Source organism: Emydura macquarii, unplaced genomic scaffold, assembly GCF_026122565.2.
Source record: "Emydura macquarii macquarii isolate MOO-44397 ecotype Brisbane River unplaced genomic scaffold, CSIRO-AGI_Emac_v2 contig_320, whole genome shotgun sequence".
NCBI lineage: Eukaryota > Metazoa > Chordata > Testudines > Chelidae > Emydura > Emydura macquarii.
In genome coordinates, this window is record NW_027130457.1 from 13,911,276 (window position 1) to 13,933,266 (window position 21,991).

Sequence of the window (21,991 nt, forward strand, 5' to 3'; positions counted from 1 at the left end):
CATTTCTGTACAGGACCTGTGCTGTGTTCAACACATTCATAAATCTGGAAAAAGGGGACAACAGTGAGGTGGCAAAGAGTCTGCAGACAATACAAAATTCCTCAAGACACTTAAGTCCAAGGTTGACTGAAGAGTTACAAAAGGTTCTCAGAAAATGGAGCTGAAATTCAATATTGATAAGTGCAAAGTAATGTGCATTGGAAAACAATCCCAACTACACATAAAAATGATGGATTCTAATTAGCTGTTATCAGTCAAAGAGATCTTGGAATGGATAATTCTCTGAAAATGTCTATTCAATGTACAGCAACAATAAAAAAAGCTAATGTTATCTATCTTTCCTAATGATTCCTAAAACATAAAATATCATAATGCCACTATATAAAATCCATAGTATGCCCATACTTCAAATACTGTGTGCAGTTCTGCTCACCCCATCTCAAAAAGATGCATTAGAATTGGGAAAAGGTACAGAGAAGGGCAACAAAAATGATTTGGGGTATGGAACAGCGTGCATATGAAGAGAAATTAAAAAGATTGGGACTGTTCAGCTTGGAAAAGAGATGACTAAGGAGGGATATGACAGGGATCTATAAAGTCATGAAGGGTGTGCAAAAGGCATATAGGAAAGTGTTATTTACTCCTTCACATAACACAAGAAATGTAAGTCACCCAATGAAGTGAATAGGCTGGTTTAAAAGTAACATAAGGAAGTACTTCTTCATACAATGTACAGTCAACCTGAGGAATTTTTGCCAGGGGACACTGTGAAGACCAAAAATATAACTCGCATCAAAAAACAGTTAGATAAGTTCACTGAGGATAGCTCCATTAGTGGCTATTAGCCAAGATGGTCAGAGACTCAAACCCTGCTCCACGTGTCTCTAAACCTCCAACTGCTGGAAGTTGGGACTGGACAACAGGAGTAGATCATTCAAGTGCCCTGTTTTGTTCATTCCGTCTGAAGCATTGGCAACTGTTGGAGGACAGGATACGGACATGGTTCATTCATCTGACACTATGGACATTCTTACGTTCTTAACCACTTCTTGCAGATGCTTAGAATAACACTCTCAGAAACTAAAGTGAAGAGTTTCTAGTCAAATTCATTAGGACCTCTTCAGAAAACCCATTGCCTTCCAAGAGTTGAACTTTTTCCACAGCTAATCCCCAATCTACAAAAGACAAGACTTGTTAAGTTAACTGAATTTATTGTTATTCTCTTCCAGGTAGAGACGCATAAAACAAGGTTACTTACCAGTAACTGTTGTTCTTCGAGATGTGTTGCTCATATCCATTCCAATATAGGTGTGTGCGCGCCCAGTGCACAGATTCCCGGAACCTTTTTCCCTAGCAAGCCCCGCAGGGCCAGCTCAGGCGCCCCCTCGAGTGCCGCGCTCATATCGCAGTATAAAGGGCGCTGCTGGCCACGCGGGTCCCCAGTCCCTTCTTTCTGCCGACTCCGACAGTGGGGACGGGGGTGGGTTTGGAATGCATATGAGCAACACATCTCGAACAACAACAGTTACTGGTAAGTAACCTTGTTTTCTATCTTTGAGTGATTGCTCATATGCATTCCAATATAGGTGATTAATTAGCCATACCTTGGAGGTGGGTAGGAGTTATCGGTGACCTGCTCTTGACAGCACGGCTCTGCCGAACCCCGCATCCTCCCTGGCCTGCTCCACGATGGCGTAGTGCAACGTGAACGTATGGACCGACGACCAGGTCGCTGCCCTGCAGATGTCCTGCAGGGGAACCCGTTCCAGGAAGGCTGTGGAAGAGGCCTGGGACCTAGTAGAGTGTGCTCTTACCGCACCTGGAAGGGGCACCCCTGCCTGCTCGTAACATGCTCTGATGCAGGCAGTAATCCAGTTGGAGATTCGCTGGGTGGAGACAGGAGAGCCTTTCATCCTGTCTGCCACAACCACGAACAGCTGTGTCGACTTCTGGAAGGGCTTGGTCTGCTCGATATAGTAGGCCAAGGCTCGCCTGACATCCAGCGAATGTCCCCTCCTTTCCTCCTCCGAACCGTGGGGTTTTGGAAAGAACACAGGAAGGAAAATGTCCTGATTACAGTGGAACTGAGACACCACCTTAGGCATAAAAGCCGGGTGAGGTCTCAGCCGAACCTTATCCTTGTAAAAAACTGTGTAGGGGGGCTCCGAGGTCAACGCCCTTAGTTCGGAGACCCTCCTGGCCGAAGTGATGGCCACCAGGAAGGTTACCTTCCATGATAAAAGGAGAAGGGAGCATGTGGCCAGGGGCTCAAAGAGGTGTCCCATCAGTCTGTTGAGGACCAAGTTGAGGTCCCAGGGTGGCACCGGGTCCCGCACCTGAGGGAAAGTCCTCTCCACCCCCTTAAGGAACCTCACCGACATGGGGTGAGAGAATAGGGACCGGCCTTCCATCGGTTGGTGGAAGGCCGAAATGGTTGCTAGGTGTACCTTGAGGGAAGCCAAAGCCAGGCCTTGCAGTTTAAGCTGCAGCAGGTACTCTAAGATAGCCTGTATAGGTGAGAAGCTTGGATGTAACCCTCTTGATTCTGCCCACCCCGAGAACCTCCGCCACTTAGCTCTATACGTTACTTGAGTGGACGGTTTTCTGCTGCCCAGAAGGACCTGCTGAACCTGTATGGAACAGGCCCTCTCTCCCTCAGTCAGCCACAGAGTCTCCAGGCAGTGAGGTGGAGGGAGTCCAGGTCGGGGTGCAACAATCTCCCGTGGTCCTGGGAGATCAGGTCGCATCCTCTGGGTAGCGGAATCGGTTCGGTGATGGAGAGGTTGAGCAGCATGCTGTACCAGTGCTGTCTCGGCCACGCTGGGGCGATCAGGATGATGTTTGCCCTGTCCCTCTTGATTTTGAGAAGGACTTGGGGCAGGAGCGGGATGGGGGGGAATGCATACATCAGGTCCCCTGTCCAGTCTATTAAGAAGGCATCGGACAGCGAGCCCGGCTCGCGACCCCTGAGTGAACAGAACCTCGGGCATTTCCTGTTCCCGGCTGAAGCGAATAGGTCTAGGCGGGGAGTACCCCACCTTTGGAAGATTAAAGCCACTATATCCTGGTGTAAGGACCATTCGTGGCGGGGAGAAAATGATCTGCTGAGGTGGTCCGCCTCACTGTTCCGTACCCCAGGGAGGTGAGAGGCAGATAAGTGAAAATCGTGCCTCACCGCAAAATCCCACAGGCGAATAGCTTCCAGGCAGAGAGCCGAAGAACGTGCCCCCCCCGCCTGTTCACATAGAACATGGCTGCCATATTGTCCGTGAGGACTTGGACTACCCTGCCCCTCAGGAACTGAAGGAAGGCCTTGCAGGCCAACCGGACCGCTCTGAGCTCGCGTACGTTGATGTGCAGAGCTCTCTCCTCCGGTGACCAAAGCCCTTGGGTACCCCGATTGCGACAGATGTGGGCTCCCCATCCCATATCAGATGCGTCTGTGATGAGCGTCACAGATGGGATAAACTCTCTGAAGGGAACACCCATCCATCACTTCCCTTGGGTCCCTCCACCAATTGAGGGATGACAGCACCTGTGGGGGAACCATGACCACTCTAGTTAGAGAATGCCTGTTCGGTACATACACCGAAGCTAACCACGTCTGGAGAGGTCTAAGTCTCAGTCGTGCCAGCCTCACTATGTACGTAGAAGCTGCCATATGTCCCAACAGCTGCAGACAGTGCCTGGCTGTCGTCGTGGGGGACCGGTGGAGATTAGATATAATAGCCGCCATTGCCTCAAACCTCGTTTGAGGGAGGAAGGCTCTGGCTTGTACCGCATCCAACTTAGCTCCAATAAACTCTATACATTGTACCGGAGTGAGTGTGGACTTTTGCTCATTAATAAGCAACCCCAGTCTGCTGCATAACTCGCGTGTGAGGAGCAGACTATGGCTCACATGAGACCTCGACTTCCCCCTGATTAACCAATCATCTAAATAAGGGAAGATTTGAACACCGCTGCGGCGCAGGTGGGCTACCACCACAGCCATGCATTTAGTAAAAACTCTGGGCGCTGAGGAGAGCCCAAAGGGTAAGGACCGAAATTGGTAGTGTCGCCCAGCTACCATAAACCTTAAGAACCTCCTATGGGCAGGCAATATAGAGATGTGAAAGTATGAGTCCTTCAAATCTAGGGCGGCATACCAATCCCCCGGGTCGAGGACCGGAATGATCGTGGCAAGGGAGACCATACGAAACTTAATACGTCTAATATACTTATTCAGGCGACGTAGGTCCAGAATGGGCCTAAGGCCTCCCTTCGCCTTGGGGATTAAAAAGTATCTGGAGTAAAATCCCCGACCTTCCTCGGCCACTGGGACTTCCTCCACCGCCCCCAACATGAGGAGCGACTCAATCTCCTGTACCAGGAGTTGAACCAGGGCAGGGTCCCCAATGGGGGACAGCCTAGGAGGGGCATTGGGGGGAAGGCCGTGAGTTGGAGGGTATACCCTTTGGCAATCACCTCTAGGACCCACCGGTCCGTAGTAATGGCTTCCCACTCTGTAAGAAAGGGGCGAAGCCTATCTGCAAACGGTCGGTCAAGATCCCAGGGAGAAGGAAGAGTACTACCCTCCTGCACTGGGTCAAAAACGTTTATTGGCATTACCCCCTTTAGATGGCCCTTGTTGGCCCCCCGCAGAGGACCCTTGTCAGCCTCCTCTGCTTGGGCCGCAGTAGCGCTCACGACCTCTCCTCTGCTGGGCAGGTCGAGGAGCCTGCCTGGGCGGGGGTGGTGGTTGCCTCTGGGCTTGTGGCCTGGACTGCCGTCTGGAGGCCTGGGGGGTATATAACCCGAGGGACTTCAGGGTGGCCCGAGAGTCCTTAAGCGCATGCAGCTTTTTGTCTGTCTTTTCTGAAAACAGACACAGACCATCGAAAGGCAAGTCTTGTATGGCCTGTTGAACCTCCTGGGTGAGGCCAGACGCATGCAGCCACGAGCAGCGGCGCATAACGATCGCCGAGGCCATCGCTCTACTAGCGGTGTCTGCCGCATCGCTAGCAGATTGTAGCGCAGCGGTTGCCACCGCGGCCGCCTCCTGGAGTACCGTGGAGAAGTCTGCCTCCTGGTCAGGAGGTAACTGGGATGCAAACCTTTGCATAGAGGCCCATAAATTTTTATTATATTTGCCGAAGAGGGCCTGGTGATTAGCTACTCTAAACTGCAGCGCTGCAGTAGAGTAGATCTTTCTCCCAAATAAGTCTAGCTTTCGGCCTTCTTTGTCCTTGGGAGCGTTCCCTTGGTTCCCCTGAAGGTCTCTCTGATTGGCCGCATCGACCACCAAAGAGCTTGGCGCGGGGTGGTTATAGAGGAACTCGAAGGGTTCTTTGGAAACGTAATATTTCCTCTCCACCCCTTGGACGTGGAAGGTAGAGAGGAAGGGGTCTGCCAGAGATTTCTGGCAATCTTCATGACATTGTCATGCACCGGCAGGGTTGCCCGTGATGGCCCCACAGAGCTCGAGGGCCCAAAGAGGGGGTCCTCCTCCTCGGACATGAGCTTGAACTCCATGCCCAAGTTCTCAGCAGCCCTTTTCAAAAGGTCCTGGTGGGCACGGAAATCAAACAGGGGGGCCCTGTGATCTCTGGCCGCCGCCTCGTCTGGTGATGAGGAGGAAGATAGGGGTAAAGGTCCAGTGGAGGGTCCCTCCCCTGGGTCCGAATCTTCCTCCAAACCCTGCCCTTGAGTCTTAGGGAGAGGGGGCATTGGGGGGGCCACTGCAGATTGCGTCGATATGGAACCCTGGGGCATAGGGGCATTCCAGGGCCCCCAATATGGCCACTGCCAAGGCACCTGGGTCCACCCAGGGGCTTGCAGGGTAGGCAGCTGCTGTCTCGCGGCCCTCGTCACCCGAGCCTCCTACACGTCGCTTATTCCGCCGACGTGTGGATCGGTCAGAAGAGGATGATGTGGACCGGTGCCGACGCCTGCGGGGATGACGACGATGTAGAGGACCAGCCCCGGCAGCGAGATGACTTGCGGTGCCGCTCACCCCCTTGAGAGCGAGAGCGGTGCCTACGATGGCGACGCTGAGGGGACTCCATCTGCCCAGTCATCGGTGCCGGGCCCATCGGTGCCGGCGGGGGCTCTTGAGCTACCGGTGCCACCGGATGCGGGCCACTGACTCTTGACACGGCGGACAGTGACCGGGATCGGTGCCGGGACGGGCTCCACACTGGAGTTTGCGAGCCCGAATTACGGTCCCTGCTCAGGTCAGAGCTGGACCTGCGGCGGCTCCGGCGATTAACTCAGGACCGCCCACGGTGCCAAGTCGCTCGACGACCTAGAGTCGGAGCTCGGAGGGGAGCCGACGCTCTCCACCCTCCGTGACCGTCTGGAAGGAGACCTGGATTGAGAGCGTCTCCAACCACCGGGACCACCCAGCGCGGGTTTGCCCCGAGACGCAGGTCCCTTGTCCCTCGGCCGAGGGGGGGACGGAGGCGTAGGCATGGCCATGAGGGCTCGTGCCGCAGTGAACGCCTCCGGCGTCGACGGCCCTTGCAGGTGCACTCCCCCACCCCCAGGAGTCGGGGGAGGCAACCCGCGCGGAGACACCGGGGCCGGAGTAATCTCCACGGCCCGTGGCTGGGGTGTCTCCGTACTCCCTCCGCCCTGCGGGGGCCAGGGGGAGTCTTTAGGTGCGGCCAGGGGCCGTGCCGTCTTCTTCGGCCCCTTCGGGATCCGCTGCGGTGCCAAAAGCGGTGCCGGTGGGGGGGGCGCTCCGCACCGACGACACACTCTGTGCCGACGGTGACCGGGACGGTTCGGAAGCTGGTCCGAGCGCCGACTCCATTAGGATCGCCTTTAGCCTCGCGTCCCTTTCTTTTTGGGTCCGAGGCTTAAAGGATTTACAAATTCGGCATTTGTCTCGACAGTGTTGTTCACCAAGGCACCGGAGACAGCGGTCATGTGGGTCACTAACCGGGAAGGCTTTAGTACACAAGTCACAGGTTTTGAAGCCTGTAGAGCCCGGCATGACTCCAAGAGAAAAAACCCGTCCGGGGTTCTAACTTATCACTATAACTAACTAACTTATCTAACACTATAACAACTATTCAACTCTAAACTCTAAAGAACAGTAACAACAGCTAGGGAATGAGCTACTTGCACACAGCAAGAGGCAATAGTTCCAGCAACCATCACAGGCGGAAAGAAGGAACTGGGGACCCGCGGGGCCAGCAGCGCCCTTTATACCGCGATATGAGGGCGGCACTCCAGGGGGCGCCTGAGCTAGCTCTGCGGGGCTTGCTAGGGAAAAAGGTTCCGGGAATCTGTGCACTGGGCGCGCACACACCTATATTGGAATGCATATGAGCAATCACTCGAAGATAGAACATTTCCCTTTGTCTAAATATTTTAGAATTCTTATGACACAAAAACTTACATGCCTTAGACTAAAGTAAAGGACAAAACAGTAATACAGATGTTTATTGATTAGTAGCACTGATTATGCAGTTTGTACCTTCATGTACTCCTTGATAAATCGAGCCGCCTTCACACCGCTTTCCACATTAAAACTTATGTCAACTTTCACTTCTGTCTCCTGGTCAGTAAGTTTTATTATTGGTACCTGCAAATATTTATGGAAGAGAGAGATTTTATAAATCCCTAACAATAGACAAACTTTTCTATATTTGATTAGTCAGACGTTTCATTAATTTAAGACATTCAGAAACAACTGGTCTAAATCAGCAGTATGTTATTGAACATCAGGTAGATGTCTTCAAGAGGCTGATTTAGGGTATGTCTGCATTGCAATCACAGATGTGACTGCAGCACATGTAAAGATAGCTAGATCAAGGCTGTCTTGGTTAACTCAAGCAACAGTAGTGAAGCTTTGGTGGCATAGGCTGTACAACCCCACCTGGGTCCTGATTATGTATTCAAGCAGCCGACTCAAGGTGCGGCAGTTTTACTGCTATCGTGACTCAAACTAGCTAGATCGTGTGTGTATGCTAATCCCATCCCAAATTACACTGGGATAAAGGGGGAGCATGACTTTAAAAGTTTGGGGACCACTGCACTACACAACACAGACAGCCCTACAGGCCATACCACTATTCACAAACAGGGAACATTTATGGGTCAACAACAAGTTAAGTTTCCTCATGCCAGTTTCTTAAATCAGCACAAAAGTCACATCCAATGCAGAGCAACTATACCAAGGATCATTCAATCTCTAACTTAGCTTTCACACGTGTGACTGTTTTCAAAATTTAGGCAAAATGCCCATATGAAGAACTAATTTTAGAGTAGTTTACAAAGCCAAAAGGTTGGTCCAGTAAGAGATATTACCTCACTTACCAACCTCATCTCTCTGATTCGCAAAAGATAGCTATACTAAAACCAAAATACATATGAAGAAAACTGAGCCCACAGTTATCCATACCCAGTGTACTCTCTGAGTGGCTTACCACACTAAGTACTATACAACCAACGTAGTACTGTAGTGCTAAAGTGGTTTAATCTGCACCTAAAACCATTACCACGTTTTTCTTCGTCTAGTTTCCCATCTGCCCACAAAGTCAAGGCTGTACAGTCCACAGAATCAAGGTTCTCTAAGTTCTAGAAGAGTCTGCGGATTAGTTAGCCAAGTAGTTATGACTAGAGACCAGGAGTTTGCTGAAGTAAAAGCAGTCTACAGACAGTACACACAAGGTTCCACCTTTAAAGACTGTTAGTTTAACAAAGTGCAACACCATAGCAAGCCAAGCAGTAACTGAGGAAGTCCTTTAACATCTTTCATACTGTAATTAAAATTCCTAAGAAGCTATTTCTCTGGAACAGTGATTATGCACATCATCACTGGCTGAATTCTGTCAAACACGTACTTTACCAAAGTGTTATCCAGACAACAGGAAAACATGAGATAAAAAGAACACAACAAGTCATCGTTCATTAAGCACCAAAACAGCTTCATGTGTCATCTTTAACAAGTTTTTTCTTTACACTGTATTTATGTCTCATTATCACAGCAGTTTATTTTTCCAAATAGGAATTTTGTTTCTCATTACTTACCGTAGCTTTGTCAAGTACTTTAATAGAATACGGCTCAGCCACATTGTGTTTCCTTAGTGCTTGTTCCAGCAGCTGTAGAGGTGGGCGTTCCCATTTCCCAAAAACAACTAAATCAATATCACTGTAGACAGGAAACAAAATATAACAAGGAAGTCCACTAAAAGTGAGGGTGTAATATTCTCCTGCAGATAACTAGCAACACTAATTTGCACAATACTTTGAAAAAGCTCCCAAAAAGCTCAAATCTTGAAGTATGGTAATTCTGCCACACTTTTTATCCTACTATAACTTAAGCTGATATAAGAATGGTCAATTAAGTATATAAAAATAATTAAGGCAGTTTCTCCAATATTTTCCCACTGAAGCATACTTGAAATTGAGAAACACTGCAATTCTATTCAACTGATATGGTTCATCACTGCTGCCGACTCAGGTTTAATTATGCTGTTGATCAAGCAAGCAGTTTACAGAACTGTAGAGTCCAAAATATTTTCAAGAACTAAAATAATTTTATAAAAAATTAATATGAATACAAAGGTTTTAAATAAACACTAGTGGAAACAGCTTTGGATGTATGCATGACCCTGCAATATTGTAAATAAAGATACAAGTAGATTGTGCTAGAGACAGAATGAAACTAACTAGACAATTTTAAACGACGAGTTGACTGAAGTGCAAAGATAAATGGTATAATTTGTTAAAAACCAAATTTAAGTTCTAAAAAGATTTACTTATACATTAGTAAGAGGTAGGGAAATTCATTTTCAATTATTGTTACTTTGCCTCAAACAGTTACTTTATGGCTTTAAATAGTAAATATTAGTTATCCAACCAAGTATGAAATATTGCACAATTTGTATGGGTAAATGACATGAATTATCTCGAAGGATAACGAAGTATTATCCCAGATAGCATGCAGGAGAAGCTATTTCAATCAAGAGTCAGCAAAGAACGTTGGCACAAAGAATATCAAACTATTTATGTACTTCCCCAAGTTCATAGTATGTTCAGTGGCTCTTTTGCTGGTTAGGTGAGATGTTAGATACAAACATTAAAAGTTTGTTACATTTTCACATTCTGGTTTGCAGATATTTGAAAAACAAACCAATTATCTTCTAGAGGTTTATCACCACTTTCGTAAGACATACCAGAAAGGTTATGTACCAAAAGTAACTTGCTACTTACCTAGTTGGAAGGTAAAGCCCTGTACTAAAGCTGCCAAATATCTGAACCTGAAAGGAAAAGTTAAATACTAAAACACATCCTGCAATTATGAGTATTAAAGCAAAATGTAGCCAACAAACAAGTCTTACTGTTAACAGATCCAGAAAAACATGAGTTTACTTAAACTATTCCTTGAGATGCGATCTGACTAATATAAACAAATGTTATCCCACCCCAGCTCAAGTTCTGTCTTAAGTTGATATTAATGTGTTGTAAAGGGAGAGGTAGTATGAAGTTAGTGTCACTGTGTTCCTCCCAGTATTGAGAGAAGTCTGGAGTTTCATACAGTAAGCCTTAAAATGTTCATTTTGATATTTCTTTTAGACTTAGACTTAAAGGTAAGGACACTTACAGGAAAGGATGGTCACTTCCCTTCAAGAAAACCATGCTAGCACCATAAACAGCAGAGCCAACGACTTGTGCAACTAAGGCCATAGCTACTCTAGAAGCACATTACTGGTATAGATATACCAATATACTATACCAGCAAACCCGTTCTACTGCGATTACAGCTATACTGGAAAAGTTGCACTTTGTACTGGTACAGTAAAACCATCATTACAAGTACAGCTATTTTGCCTGTGAAAGTGCTTCTGTGAACACAATAGGGACTGCTACTGTAACAGCTACATCAGTCAAGAGTCACTTTTTCACACCCTTGAGGAACACCATGGCAGTAGAAGTCTGTAGTGTAGACCTGACCTAACTCATTTACAGCATTAATGCTCAACCCCATGTGGAGAGGTTTAAGCCAATGAAGAACAATCCCTTCCTCCTAGAAAAGCATAATTGGAGAGTCAGAGGAAAACAGTTCTCAGGGACAGCTTTAATTTTTAATAAGCGATTTTAGAGACAGAAAACAGGGGAAGAAGCTAGTCTTGGAAAAAATATTTAAAAAGTACCTTGAGCAAAGTAAATGCACTAATTCTATAGTCAATGAACTATAGAAAGACTTCAAACATCTAGATTAAAGCTCCGTATTTATTGGTTGAAGTATGGAAGCCACCCCACTAGAACTTCAAGTGAGGCAAGAGTTGTTTAAGAATTAAGACTGATACCAAAAAATAGGGAAGTTTTAAACTTTGCTAGCCAAAAGTCACTTAGAAGGAAAACAAAGCAGTGAACTTAAGTCTAGGAATGCCCTTTAAAGGTAGTTTCCATTTCTATTAAATAAGTTTATAAGTTTCCTATGAGCCTCAAAACAGATACAGCAAGCAGGAATTGAAATCCTAGTTCAAGTGATCTATTATTTGCAGAGTAGTAAAGAAGTTTATAGAAGACTATGGTTTTCATGAGATGGATGCTATTGCATATGCTCCCAAAAGCAATCTTCCTGTTACTCCCTCCCTTTCCATGAAACATCTATTCCTCTGAAATGTCTTATGGTCTACTCTCAAAAGACAAATACTAAATTAGGTGGACCACTGATTTGATCTGTTATGGCAATTCCTGTGGTTGAAGTAACCAACTGGATATGTTACAGGTTATTCTTGGTAAATGTGGTTACTCCAATATGCTTTAAGTGAAACCAGTGAAGAACATAGTATCCAAAATCTAACTTTCACCTGGATCTCTTTTGAAACTACTTTAAGGAACATATTTCTTCTGTGCAAAACTAGTTCAGGATGCTGCAGATAAACTGAAAACACAGAATTTAAAACAGACATTAAAAACGAGTTCTTGCCCTTGTAGCTTGTTTTTAAATTAAACTTCCCTGTCAGCGGGCCTTTCACACAGCAAAAGGGGAAAACTGATCTCAAGGCAACAATGAAATTGAATAAATAAAAAGCTATCAAATTGAGTACAGAAAGAAAAACCACTACGTGAAAGATTAAAGTCAGGAGTTTCTGATAACAATAGGCAATGTGTTTCATATACAAGTATTTTAGTTTGTGTCCCTTTAAAGCTTTTGATAAACATGTGAAGTCCTTTCTTTGTTTGCCACCCAATACCTTTTTTAAACAGTCCAATAAGTCTGTGTCCAACTTTTATGCCTACACGAGTATTAAGTAAGAAACAAATACATGAATGATAACAGCTCAATAGAAACAAAATCAAATTTTCAAATTATCAAATTAAATGGCTGTATGCAGTGTAGTTGTAGCTGTGTCAGTTCCAGGATACAGGAGAGACAAGGTGGGTGAGGTAATGTGTCTCTCGCCAACAAAAGGTGTTCCAATAAAAGATATTATCTCACCCACTTTGTCTTATCAAATTAAATCAAATTCAAAACAGTCCAACAGCAGTAAAATTTTCTCCATATGATGTTTACAGAGATTATTAACTGAGAAATAGTAGATGTGTAATACCATTTCTGAGACAAACTTCTCTCAGACATATGCCACTTCACTGGGGAATGTACTTTATATAAAAATGTCTCTATCATGTTTGGTCAGTTCAGGGCACCATAACAGCTGCAAATAAATCTGATTAAAGGCTGCTTAGTATAAGATGCACCAACAGTAGGTAAAAGTAACAGTGAAAAGTTAAGAAAGAGTCTTTTCCAAAAAGGGCTTGTAAAAGTGTTACTATTTAAAGCTATTGAAGAGCTATAGGAAAGTGATCTAGAATTTTATCCAAAATATGACCTAAAGCAATTGAGCATCTCACCTTGTTACTAATTTACTTATAGAACTCTTGGTAGAGGTTATGTGTTGTGATTTAGTTACTCTGACCCACTTTTCCTTAAATAATCCTTAAGTATATTTTAGTCAAGCTTTTGTATCAAGTTTTTTCCACAGAATATTGATTTCCTACTGCTCCCATAATGTAGAGAGTTCTGTATGGATCTTCAAAGCATAGTGTATTAGAATTATCTGCCTGACTATCAGTGCTTGGTTTTATTTGTTTCTTTTATAGTTTACAATCCATATCCTGCAAAGTTAAAAAATTCAGGACAACCTGCTAAAAAACTAATGTCCAACATTTAGCTAGTGTTGCTAAGGCAAGTCTACAGTCTGACATCAGGAATTAAGTTCACCTGTAAGTAATCAACTTAATCATAAGCTATTACTTAAGAAATTATATACGCAGGAATTTCTAATTTGGATGTAAATTGTGCTTTAGTCAGTTTTGGCTACTGTAGATGACTTAAAGAGCAAGATTAGGCTTCAGTTTGCTGAAGAATAGATTTGAAATTCATGTATTAAGCTTCTACCCTTTTAATTGTTTCAATAAGAGTAGTTTGTTGTAAGAGTCAGCAATGGTTATTGCATTATTCTGCAAGAGTTGTGACAAGTTCATTTCTCAAAAGTTAAATGGAGAGAGAACTCAAAAAAGGTTGCATTAGGTAGACAATATGGAAGTTAAATTAACTCTGTTCTACAGTGCAATAGTAAATTTGATTTGACACTTGAGATGTACTCACATCAGCTGTAGGCCAAAGATCTTTGATAACTGTCTCTATTCTTTTCACTACTTCTCTTCTCATAGTTGCTTCTTCAGGACGAGGGGACATGAAGTCATAAAAGTCAATTATTTCTTCATGGAGTCTAGGCAGGTGAAGGGAAATAAAATAGTAGCATCATCAATGACACTGGTGATGAAACTTCTCTATCCAATACAAATAAACAAACACTATATACATTTATAGATATGTTTTTAAATCAATTACATTTCAACCAAACATTTTAGGAATTAAATTGTAGGATACTACTCTGCAAACAAGATTCAAACAAACAGTTTATCTTAATTACGTGTGCGCACAGTCTATACAAAAGGTATTGGCACATTACAGTTTATATAGCCTCCATACATTCACAACAGAAATGTGTAAAAGTTTAATTGAAAAGTTACAACAAATAATTTTGTTGGTAGACAATCTGCCTCCATTCACTAATTTAAGACTGATCAACTTTGGCTAGTTATTTCCAAAATAAAGAAGCTCTTTCAAAATAATGCAGGGGGAAAATGGCAAGATGCATAAATCCTGGGGATTATACAATGCAGTCCATTATACAGTGATCCTCCCCTGATGCAGAGTTTAGGGATAGTTTTAATTTTACAGAGATTCTAATTTGTCTGAGAAATGTAAATTTCTCTTGTAAATGAGTACTTACTTGCCTTGTAAATTCTGCTTCTCTGAAGACATCTAGCAGGATTCTCACTCTTAAATCTTATCCCTACAGCTACATAGGTAACTCTCTCAACTCTTACAAAAAGAAAGACCCCCCGGAGCACCCAGAGGCTGCCTCAAGGGCTGCATCCCAATGCACATACCCCAACCTCTGTTACAAAATTCCAGAGGCCTCAGTACATTCCAGTCAACTCCTTTCAAAGAGGGAGCAATAGCTTCCTTTGGTGTCCAAGAACACAATGGAAAAACAATTGTCTTTTCCTGTTCTTTAAATGAATGCAATAATCTATTACACAGAAGGATTAGGCAACAGTGACTATTGGCTGAACCCAAAAACCTTTCATTATGTAAACCTCTAACCTTGAGGATAGGTGGTTAAGTATGGGCTTGTCTACATGGGAAAGTCACCTGAAACATTTATTCCAGAATAACTATCCATGCAGTCACTTTTATTCTGGAATAACTTTCCACATGGAGTTTTTGCATGTCAAGTCACACCCTGCCTTATTCCAGAATAATTTCCCTGTGTGAACAAGTCTTAAGAATTCTGCACAAAGTCTTCAGAGAAGCAGAAATTACAAGGCAAGCAGATTTCTTAACATGAACCTCCAGGAGTCAGACTCCTATACAGATATAAGGGATATCCTAAGAGTTAATGATTACCAAATGAAGCCATTTGAACAAAAGCAAATTCCAGAAGGATTCTAAGGTTTTTGAAGGAAAGAATACCTTCAGAACACACAAGGAACAATCACTCAGCCATTTACAAGGTGTGTTCCAAAACAAATTGTTCCTAAAATTTGGTCAACCCAAAGAACACAAATCTCAAATCAGACAGGGAAATGGGAAAATCTGAGCTCCCATACCTGAATCAGAATCCCCAACTCATGAGACTGAGGCACCCACTCTTGAGGCTGAACATAGTAGTGGTTAGTGAACAGAGTGCGGATTATGCAGTTACAATACATGTGAAACTGCACTATTCTGAGACTTGTTTCAGGCAAAATAATCCTTGTACTCTAGCTTCAAGAGCAGTTAATGGGGAACAGAAATCAGCCTAGAATACACTTAATGAACCAAAGTCACTGCTAGTAGAGAAGTGACTTAATATGTAAGAGGATCAAGCTCACTGGTACGGGCTCAGGAAGGAAGGATCATCATTAACTTGTTCAGAACTCAGCACAAGACATTCATTGGCAAGTTCAAGTGTCATAAGTCTCATTAATGATCACAAGCAGAAGTGGTCAAGATCACCTGAACTCAATTACTCCAGGATACACCAAAAATATCAATTGGACTTCAGAGAAGTTAATCTTAGAAATAGAATCAGACAGTTGAGTAGTTTGATGTGGGTCCATGTATGAGGGAAGGTGTTTCCAATGGCTGACGAAGAGATCCACCACCAGTTTCTCCCACTGCATCATTATCTAAGATACCTACCAGTCACTGCTTGATCCAGAAACTACTTATAAGGATCTTTCACTAATAGCATAGGATTGTATTTTCCATCTCAGCAATATATGTGGCAACTGGCAGTGTCCAACAGCCTATCTATTTCCCCCCTTTTTACATAACTTTCTGCCAGACTAGTAAGGTCTTTGATCCAATCCTTGCACAGGAAAGCTCTGAATTAACCCATGTCTGGAACGGCTCTTACATACTCAAAATGTCTGCTCAACAGCAATAACCTGGATCTCTCAACACCCTCTTTCTTCAACTGTATCCTTGATCAGCCATCATATCAAGCAAGAGAACATGCATACTCCCAGCCCAAGTAGGAAGGCACAAATCAACCACTTCATAAGAATTTGCATAAAAAATATAAATTGAAAAATAAGGTAAGTAACCATTCTAACTGTTGTTCTTCAGGATGTGTTGCTCATGTCCATTTTGATGTAGGTGTGTGCGTGCACTACATGGGAATTTTCCCCTAGTGGTATCTGTAGAGCTGGCTCTAGCACCCTGTTCAGCAGCGCACATATGAGCTCGTATATATGGCGCTGCTGGCCCCCTTCCCTCTCAGTTCCTTCTTGTTGGAACTCTGACAGAGGGGATGGAGGGTGGGTTGTGGAATGGACATGAGCAACACATCTCAAAGAATAACAGTTACGAAGTAAGTAACTGTTCTTTCTTTGTCAAGTGCTTGTTCACGTCCATTCTGTTTTAGGTGACTTACCAGCTGTGCCTCTGGAGGTGGGCAGGAATCATAGCTGTGAGGATTGCAGTACTGCTCTGCCAAATCCCACATCATCTAAAGCTTGCTGCGTGATGGCATAGTGGGATGTAAACGTATTTATGGACGACCATGCAGCAGATCTACACATCTTGAAAAGGCACATGAGCCATGAAAGCAGTTGAAGACACCAGGGCCCTTGTGGAACAGGCTGACAAAGACGCTGGAGATGCGACTCCCACATGCTCATAACAGGCCCAAATGCAGGCTGTAATCCAGGACAATATTCGCTGCGAGGAAACTGGCTTGCCCTTCATCCTGTCAGCAATTGCTACAAAGAGCTGCGTGGAGTGGCAAAACAGTCTGGTTCTATCGATGTAGAAGGCTAGAGCCCTTCATACATCATCAAGAGAATGAAGGTGTCTCTTCATTAGAGCTGTGAGGCTTTGGGCAAAATACAGGCAGGAAGATGTTTTGATTCACGTGAAAATGAGAAACAACCTTTGGTAGGAATGCAGGATAAGGGTGGAGCTGGACCTTGTCCTTGAAAAATACTGTACAAGGAAGCACCAAGGTCAGGGCCTTGATCTCAGACACCCTTCACACAGAGGTGATTGCTACTAGAAAGGCCACCTTCCAGGACAGGTGCATGAGGGAGCAGGAAGCCAACAGCTTGAAAGGCAGAGCTGTGAGCCGGGACAGGACAAGGTTCAGATTCCACTGGGGAACAGGCTCTCTAATTGGAGGAAAGAGCCTCTCCAGTCCTTTGAGGAATCTAGCTGCCATCTCATGAGAAAATACCAATCTGCCCTGTATTGGAGGGTGAAAATCCGATATTGCCGCCAGATGAACATTGACAAACAAAAAGGCTAAGCCTTCTTATTTCAAATAAGGCAGATCTATACAGGTGATCCTGGACTGAGACTTCATCGGTGATATATTTTGATGGGCCGCCCAGCAGGTGAAGTGCCTCCATTTTGCTATGTAAGATGCCCTGATGGAAGGCTTCCTATTCTCCATAGGAGCCTCTGGACCTGGGCTGAAGAGTGATGTTCTTCCCTGTTCAGCCATGAAGCAGCCATGAAGCATCCATGCTATCAGATGCAGGGAGGCCAGGTCCAGGTGAAGCAGCCGACCCTTGTCTTGGGAGATGAGGTCCGGGCGCAACAGCAGAGACCAAGGCCGAGCCACCGAGAGCTCCAGCAGCATCCCGAACCAGTACTAGCGAGGCCATGCTAAGGCTATCAGGATGATTCGTGCCTGGTTCCTCTTGACCTTCACCAGTACTCTGTGTATGAGGGATATCAGGGAAAACGCATACATGAGGCCTCTTGACCACGAGAGAAGGAAAGTGTCTGTCAAGGAGCCATCCTCTGACACGAAAGGAGAGCAGAAGCGAACACATTTCCTGTTTTTCCTAGTCACAAAGAGGTCCACTGGGGAGTTCCCACCTATGGAAGACACAGTAAGCCACCTCTTGGTAGAGTGACCACTCATGGTGAGAGCAAAAGGATCTGCTCAAACGATCTGCTATGGTATTCTTCAGCCCCAGCAAATGGACTGCTTTGAGGTGAAAGCTGTGGTCCACACAGAGGTCCCAGAGACGTAAGGCTTCCCCGCACAGGGCTGAGGATCTGGTTCCCCCTTACTTGTTGATATAGTACATTGCCACTGTGTTGTCTCTGAAAACCCACACCACCTTGTTGGATAGGTGTGGTAGAAACACCTCGCAGGCCAGACAGATGGGCTTGAGTTCTCTGACATTGCTGTGAACAGCTCGTTCCTCTGGTCCAAAGGCCCTGAGTCCGTAGGGCACCCAGGTGAGCACCCCATCCTACATTCGAGGCATCTGAGACCAGGGACAGCACCTGTGTCCTTCATGTTGAGCTCATTTGCCTCTGCTTGTCTCGCTCATTGGCCACCATGACCACTAGTGAACCCGGGGATGGGGATGTATACAGGTATTCAAAATCCTTAGCAGGCACATAGTACTTTTTCTCCACTAGTTTGGATGTGGAGGGCAGAGACACTGCGGTCTGCCATAACGCCTTTTCAAGCTTCACTACCCCATCATGCACCAGGAAGGCCACCCCAAAGGGGGATGCAGATGCCAGGACACCCAAAGATTCATCAACACGTCCTTTAAACTTCTCTATCTTGAGGCCCAGATTGGCCAGTGCCCACTTCTACAGCTCCTGATGCAACCGACAGTCATCCAGCAGGGCAGCATGAGAAGGGCCTGTTACTGCCTCCTCTGGTGTGGATGAGGAGGCCGGTAGCTGAGGAGTGGCTGAAACCTCTTTCCTAGTTGGGACGGTCACCAATGGGCTTCCCGAAAGTGATTCCTCCTGCTGCGAGTCGACATCTTGGGCCAGTACTGTGGTTGGGTCCTTGGAAGGATGCTGGAATGAAGTTCCCACGGACGAAAGTGAGTAAGGCACCGTGGAATGAGGGAACCCGCATGGGTTCCAATATTGCCAAGATCCAGACCATTGGCCTTGGGGCCATCCCTCCCATCTGCAGTGGCATGAGGAAACCCACAGGGGGCTTTGCAGACTGCACCATCAGGGGGACAATGATCTCTTCCCTTGAATCTGAGGAAGTATACCTGTGATCACAGGAGCACCGGTGCTGTCCGCTTCTCCGTTTCGGTACACCGGAGTTCCGGCATCAGGGAGCAGTGCAGAGAGCCGGAGCGTTGGCTATATCTTGACCGCATCCTCCTTTAGTTTCCTGTAGGGACTTGAGCGGTGCTGTGGCTCCAGTGGCCTGCTGCACACCAGGGACTCGCGGTGCTGCAGGCTCAGAACAACAGGGCTCTGAAGACCAACACCGACACTCAGCAAATTGGTGCTGACGCTGCAGGGATCAACGCCTAGCACACAGAGACCGAAATGCGCCCAATGTCTCTTGGTGTGGTTCCAGAGATCGGTGCAGAGAACCCGATGAGTAATGTAAGGCTTGCAAGCAGTGACCAGTTGATGGGGGGGTGCTGTGGTTGCACAATTGCTAACCTCCCCTTTGACAGACCCCCAGCTGGGGTGTCCAGTCCTCGGTGCAAAGGCCTACCTTCTTGCGTTGTAGGCTGCTGCGGCATGGCCAATAGGTCCTTCATCTCCTGGAACGCCTCAGGCATAGAGGGGACCAAGAGGCAGTGCAGGCCTCTGCCACTCCCCACAGTCGGTGGCAGCATGGGTGCCGGGCTCAATGCCCACACAGGCAGAAACCCCTTCTGGATTGACTCCGCTTTCCCCGAACTTTTCTTAGCTGACTTAGTCGGCAAACGCTCCTTCCTGGAATGCACTTTTTTCTGGCCTTCTTCAGCACTGGGGATGCCAAACAGTGCTGGGTTGACTACAAAGCTGAAGCACTTCTTGTCAATGCCATGGCACTTGGTCCCGAATCCGATCGTGGCTCCGACACTGGTCGGAGTACCGCCTCCATAAGAAGGGCCTGAAGCCTAATGTCCTGGTACTACTTAGTTTGCAGGCAAAAGCCCTTACAAATTTTGCACTTCTCAGAGATGTGAGCTACCCCCAAGCACTTTAAACAGCTCTTGATGCGGGTCGCTCAGTGGCACAGGCTTCTTACACAAAGTGCATGTCCCGACCCTGGGAAACTTGCTAACTAAGTAACTTTTAAGGACTACTTTAACAATATACACTAGAAACAGCTAAAATCACTAGGAAAAACAGACCTGCAAGAGAGCTGTTCCAGCACCGTCATGGGTGGTAAGAAGGAACTGAGATGGGGAGGGGGTGGGGGGGCCAGCAGCACCATATATACGAGCGCATACATGCACCACTGCAGAGGACGCTAGAGGTGGCCCCACGGATACCACTAGGGGAAAAATTTCCAGCACCAGTGCATGTGGCGTGCACACACACCTAAATCAGAATGGACATGAACAAGCACTCGAAGAAGAAACTCTTTTTCAAAATGTCATTTATTTGAATACTAACCACTGACTGAGTTGTAAGATTAAATATTGCTGAGGTTTGTGCCCTTTACGTGTTTTCTTCTCAGATTAAATTTCTCCTAGTTTTTCCTGGAGTTTCTATTCTTGCTATTACTGTGTCAGGCAGGACACACAGTATGTTTTAACAGTTTTAAAAATTTATATCTTGCTCATGACCATGACAAGAACTAATTAAGTTTGATTAAAGTTTCAGAACACGGCAAATTCCCCCTCCACATGAAATCAAACATACTGTAGTATTAAACCAGAACTAGTTTAAATACAATGATGCTGCCATCAACAATGAAAACTACTACTTGGAATAGGTGGTTGTTTTGTTTTTTTTAAACAGAACACTTTTCAATGTTAACATATTCCTAATTTTTCTCTCTAACATGAGGAGTACTGTAGCAAAACTATGCTTTATTAAGTTGATATTCTATGGTGCTACAGACAATAGTTAGATTTTCTAGGCTAGATTGTTTCAGTATACTTAACCCTCTATATTGCAGTCTTGGTGTGCCAGTTAGAACAGTATTAGTAACAGTGGACCAGGAAACAGAAGCAAGCTATCTCTATATTCATTGCTAAGTTACCTTTCCTTTGGAAATGCTTCATAAATTTTCTGATAAGACTACTCTGAATTTCACTCCATTGGAATTAGAGGATAGTCACAGTTCAGACAAATTAAGATCTCTGGTTTGAGGAATGCTAAATTTGAGTTCAATGAACATTGACACTTTCGTTTTGTAAAAGTTGCTCATTACTAGTAACTAAAGTGAAGTCTTTGAAAGAGTTTTTCACCCTTACTAAGAGTGATGCCAAAGTTTTGCAAGGTCTAATCTTCACTTCATATGATGTAGTGGAGAGAAAAAAATTTTTGTTAAAGCATTCATAAAAATAGGGAGCAAAGACAGATAAGCTAGCCACAGACATGCACTGATTGTTCCCTCAAGCAGATGTTTTGCCTCACACATCTCTTCTCACTTCAGCACCACTGTACACATTGTTAAGAATATGGGACTACACTGAAAAGGGTAAAAATGGCATTGTAGGTTTCACATTTATTATCTCTATAATTTCCTTATCGAAATATGCTCAGTTTAACATGTGGAAGGATGGTCTTTTTGTAACTGACAACCCTACTACTAACTCAGACTAGGCTCTGAATTTAGCTCTGTTATCTTATTCACTGAAATTAGTTCAGGCCAAAATTAGGCTTTGCTGCACGTGTGCAACCCAGTATCTTCCAGAATACACAGGTAGAAAAAAAACATAAGAAAAGGAAGGAGAGAGAGAACATACTAAAACACAGATACCAATATAAAAGAAAGGAAGCAGAAGAGAAACACCAGAGATACAACATGATCTATTATAGGAAAAGAGAAAAAAAGTAAAGTTGGAACAGCAAAGAAGGCATTTCAGCACAAGCTTCATTTTGATAAAATTGAGGTAGTAAAAAGTGGTATGAGTGCAGATTATCTTTTAAAAATGTTAAAGTGATAAAAGACTTCAGAAGAATGGTGATATTGTTTAACAA

The 21,991-nt window shown here is 45.0% G+C and overlaps 1 protein-coding gene across 5 annotated transcripts in view; it reads right to left on the reverse strand.

Moving 5' to 3' along the window:
* TENT4A (terminal nucleotidyltransferase 4A) overlaps positions 1–21,991 on the reverse strand; it is a 103,266-nt gene that overhangs the window by 64,617 nt on the left and 16,658 nt on the right. For all 5 annotated transcript variants that reach the window (XM_067529593.1, XM_067529584.1, XM_067529575.1 and 2 more), the window contains exons 2-5: positions 13,613–13,736; positions 10,207–10,253; positions 9,022–9,142; positions 7,466–7,573 (exon numbers count right to left, since the gene is read on the reverse strand). In XM_067529593.1, coding sequence (XP_067385694.1) covers positions 7,466–7,573; positions 9,022–9,142; positions 10,207–10,253; positions 13,613–13,736 — 400 coding nt within the window. The remainder of the gene's footprint in view (positions 1–7,465; positions 7,574–9,021; positions 9,143–10,206; positions 10,254–13,612; positions 13,737–21,991) is intronic.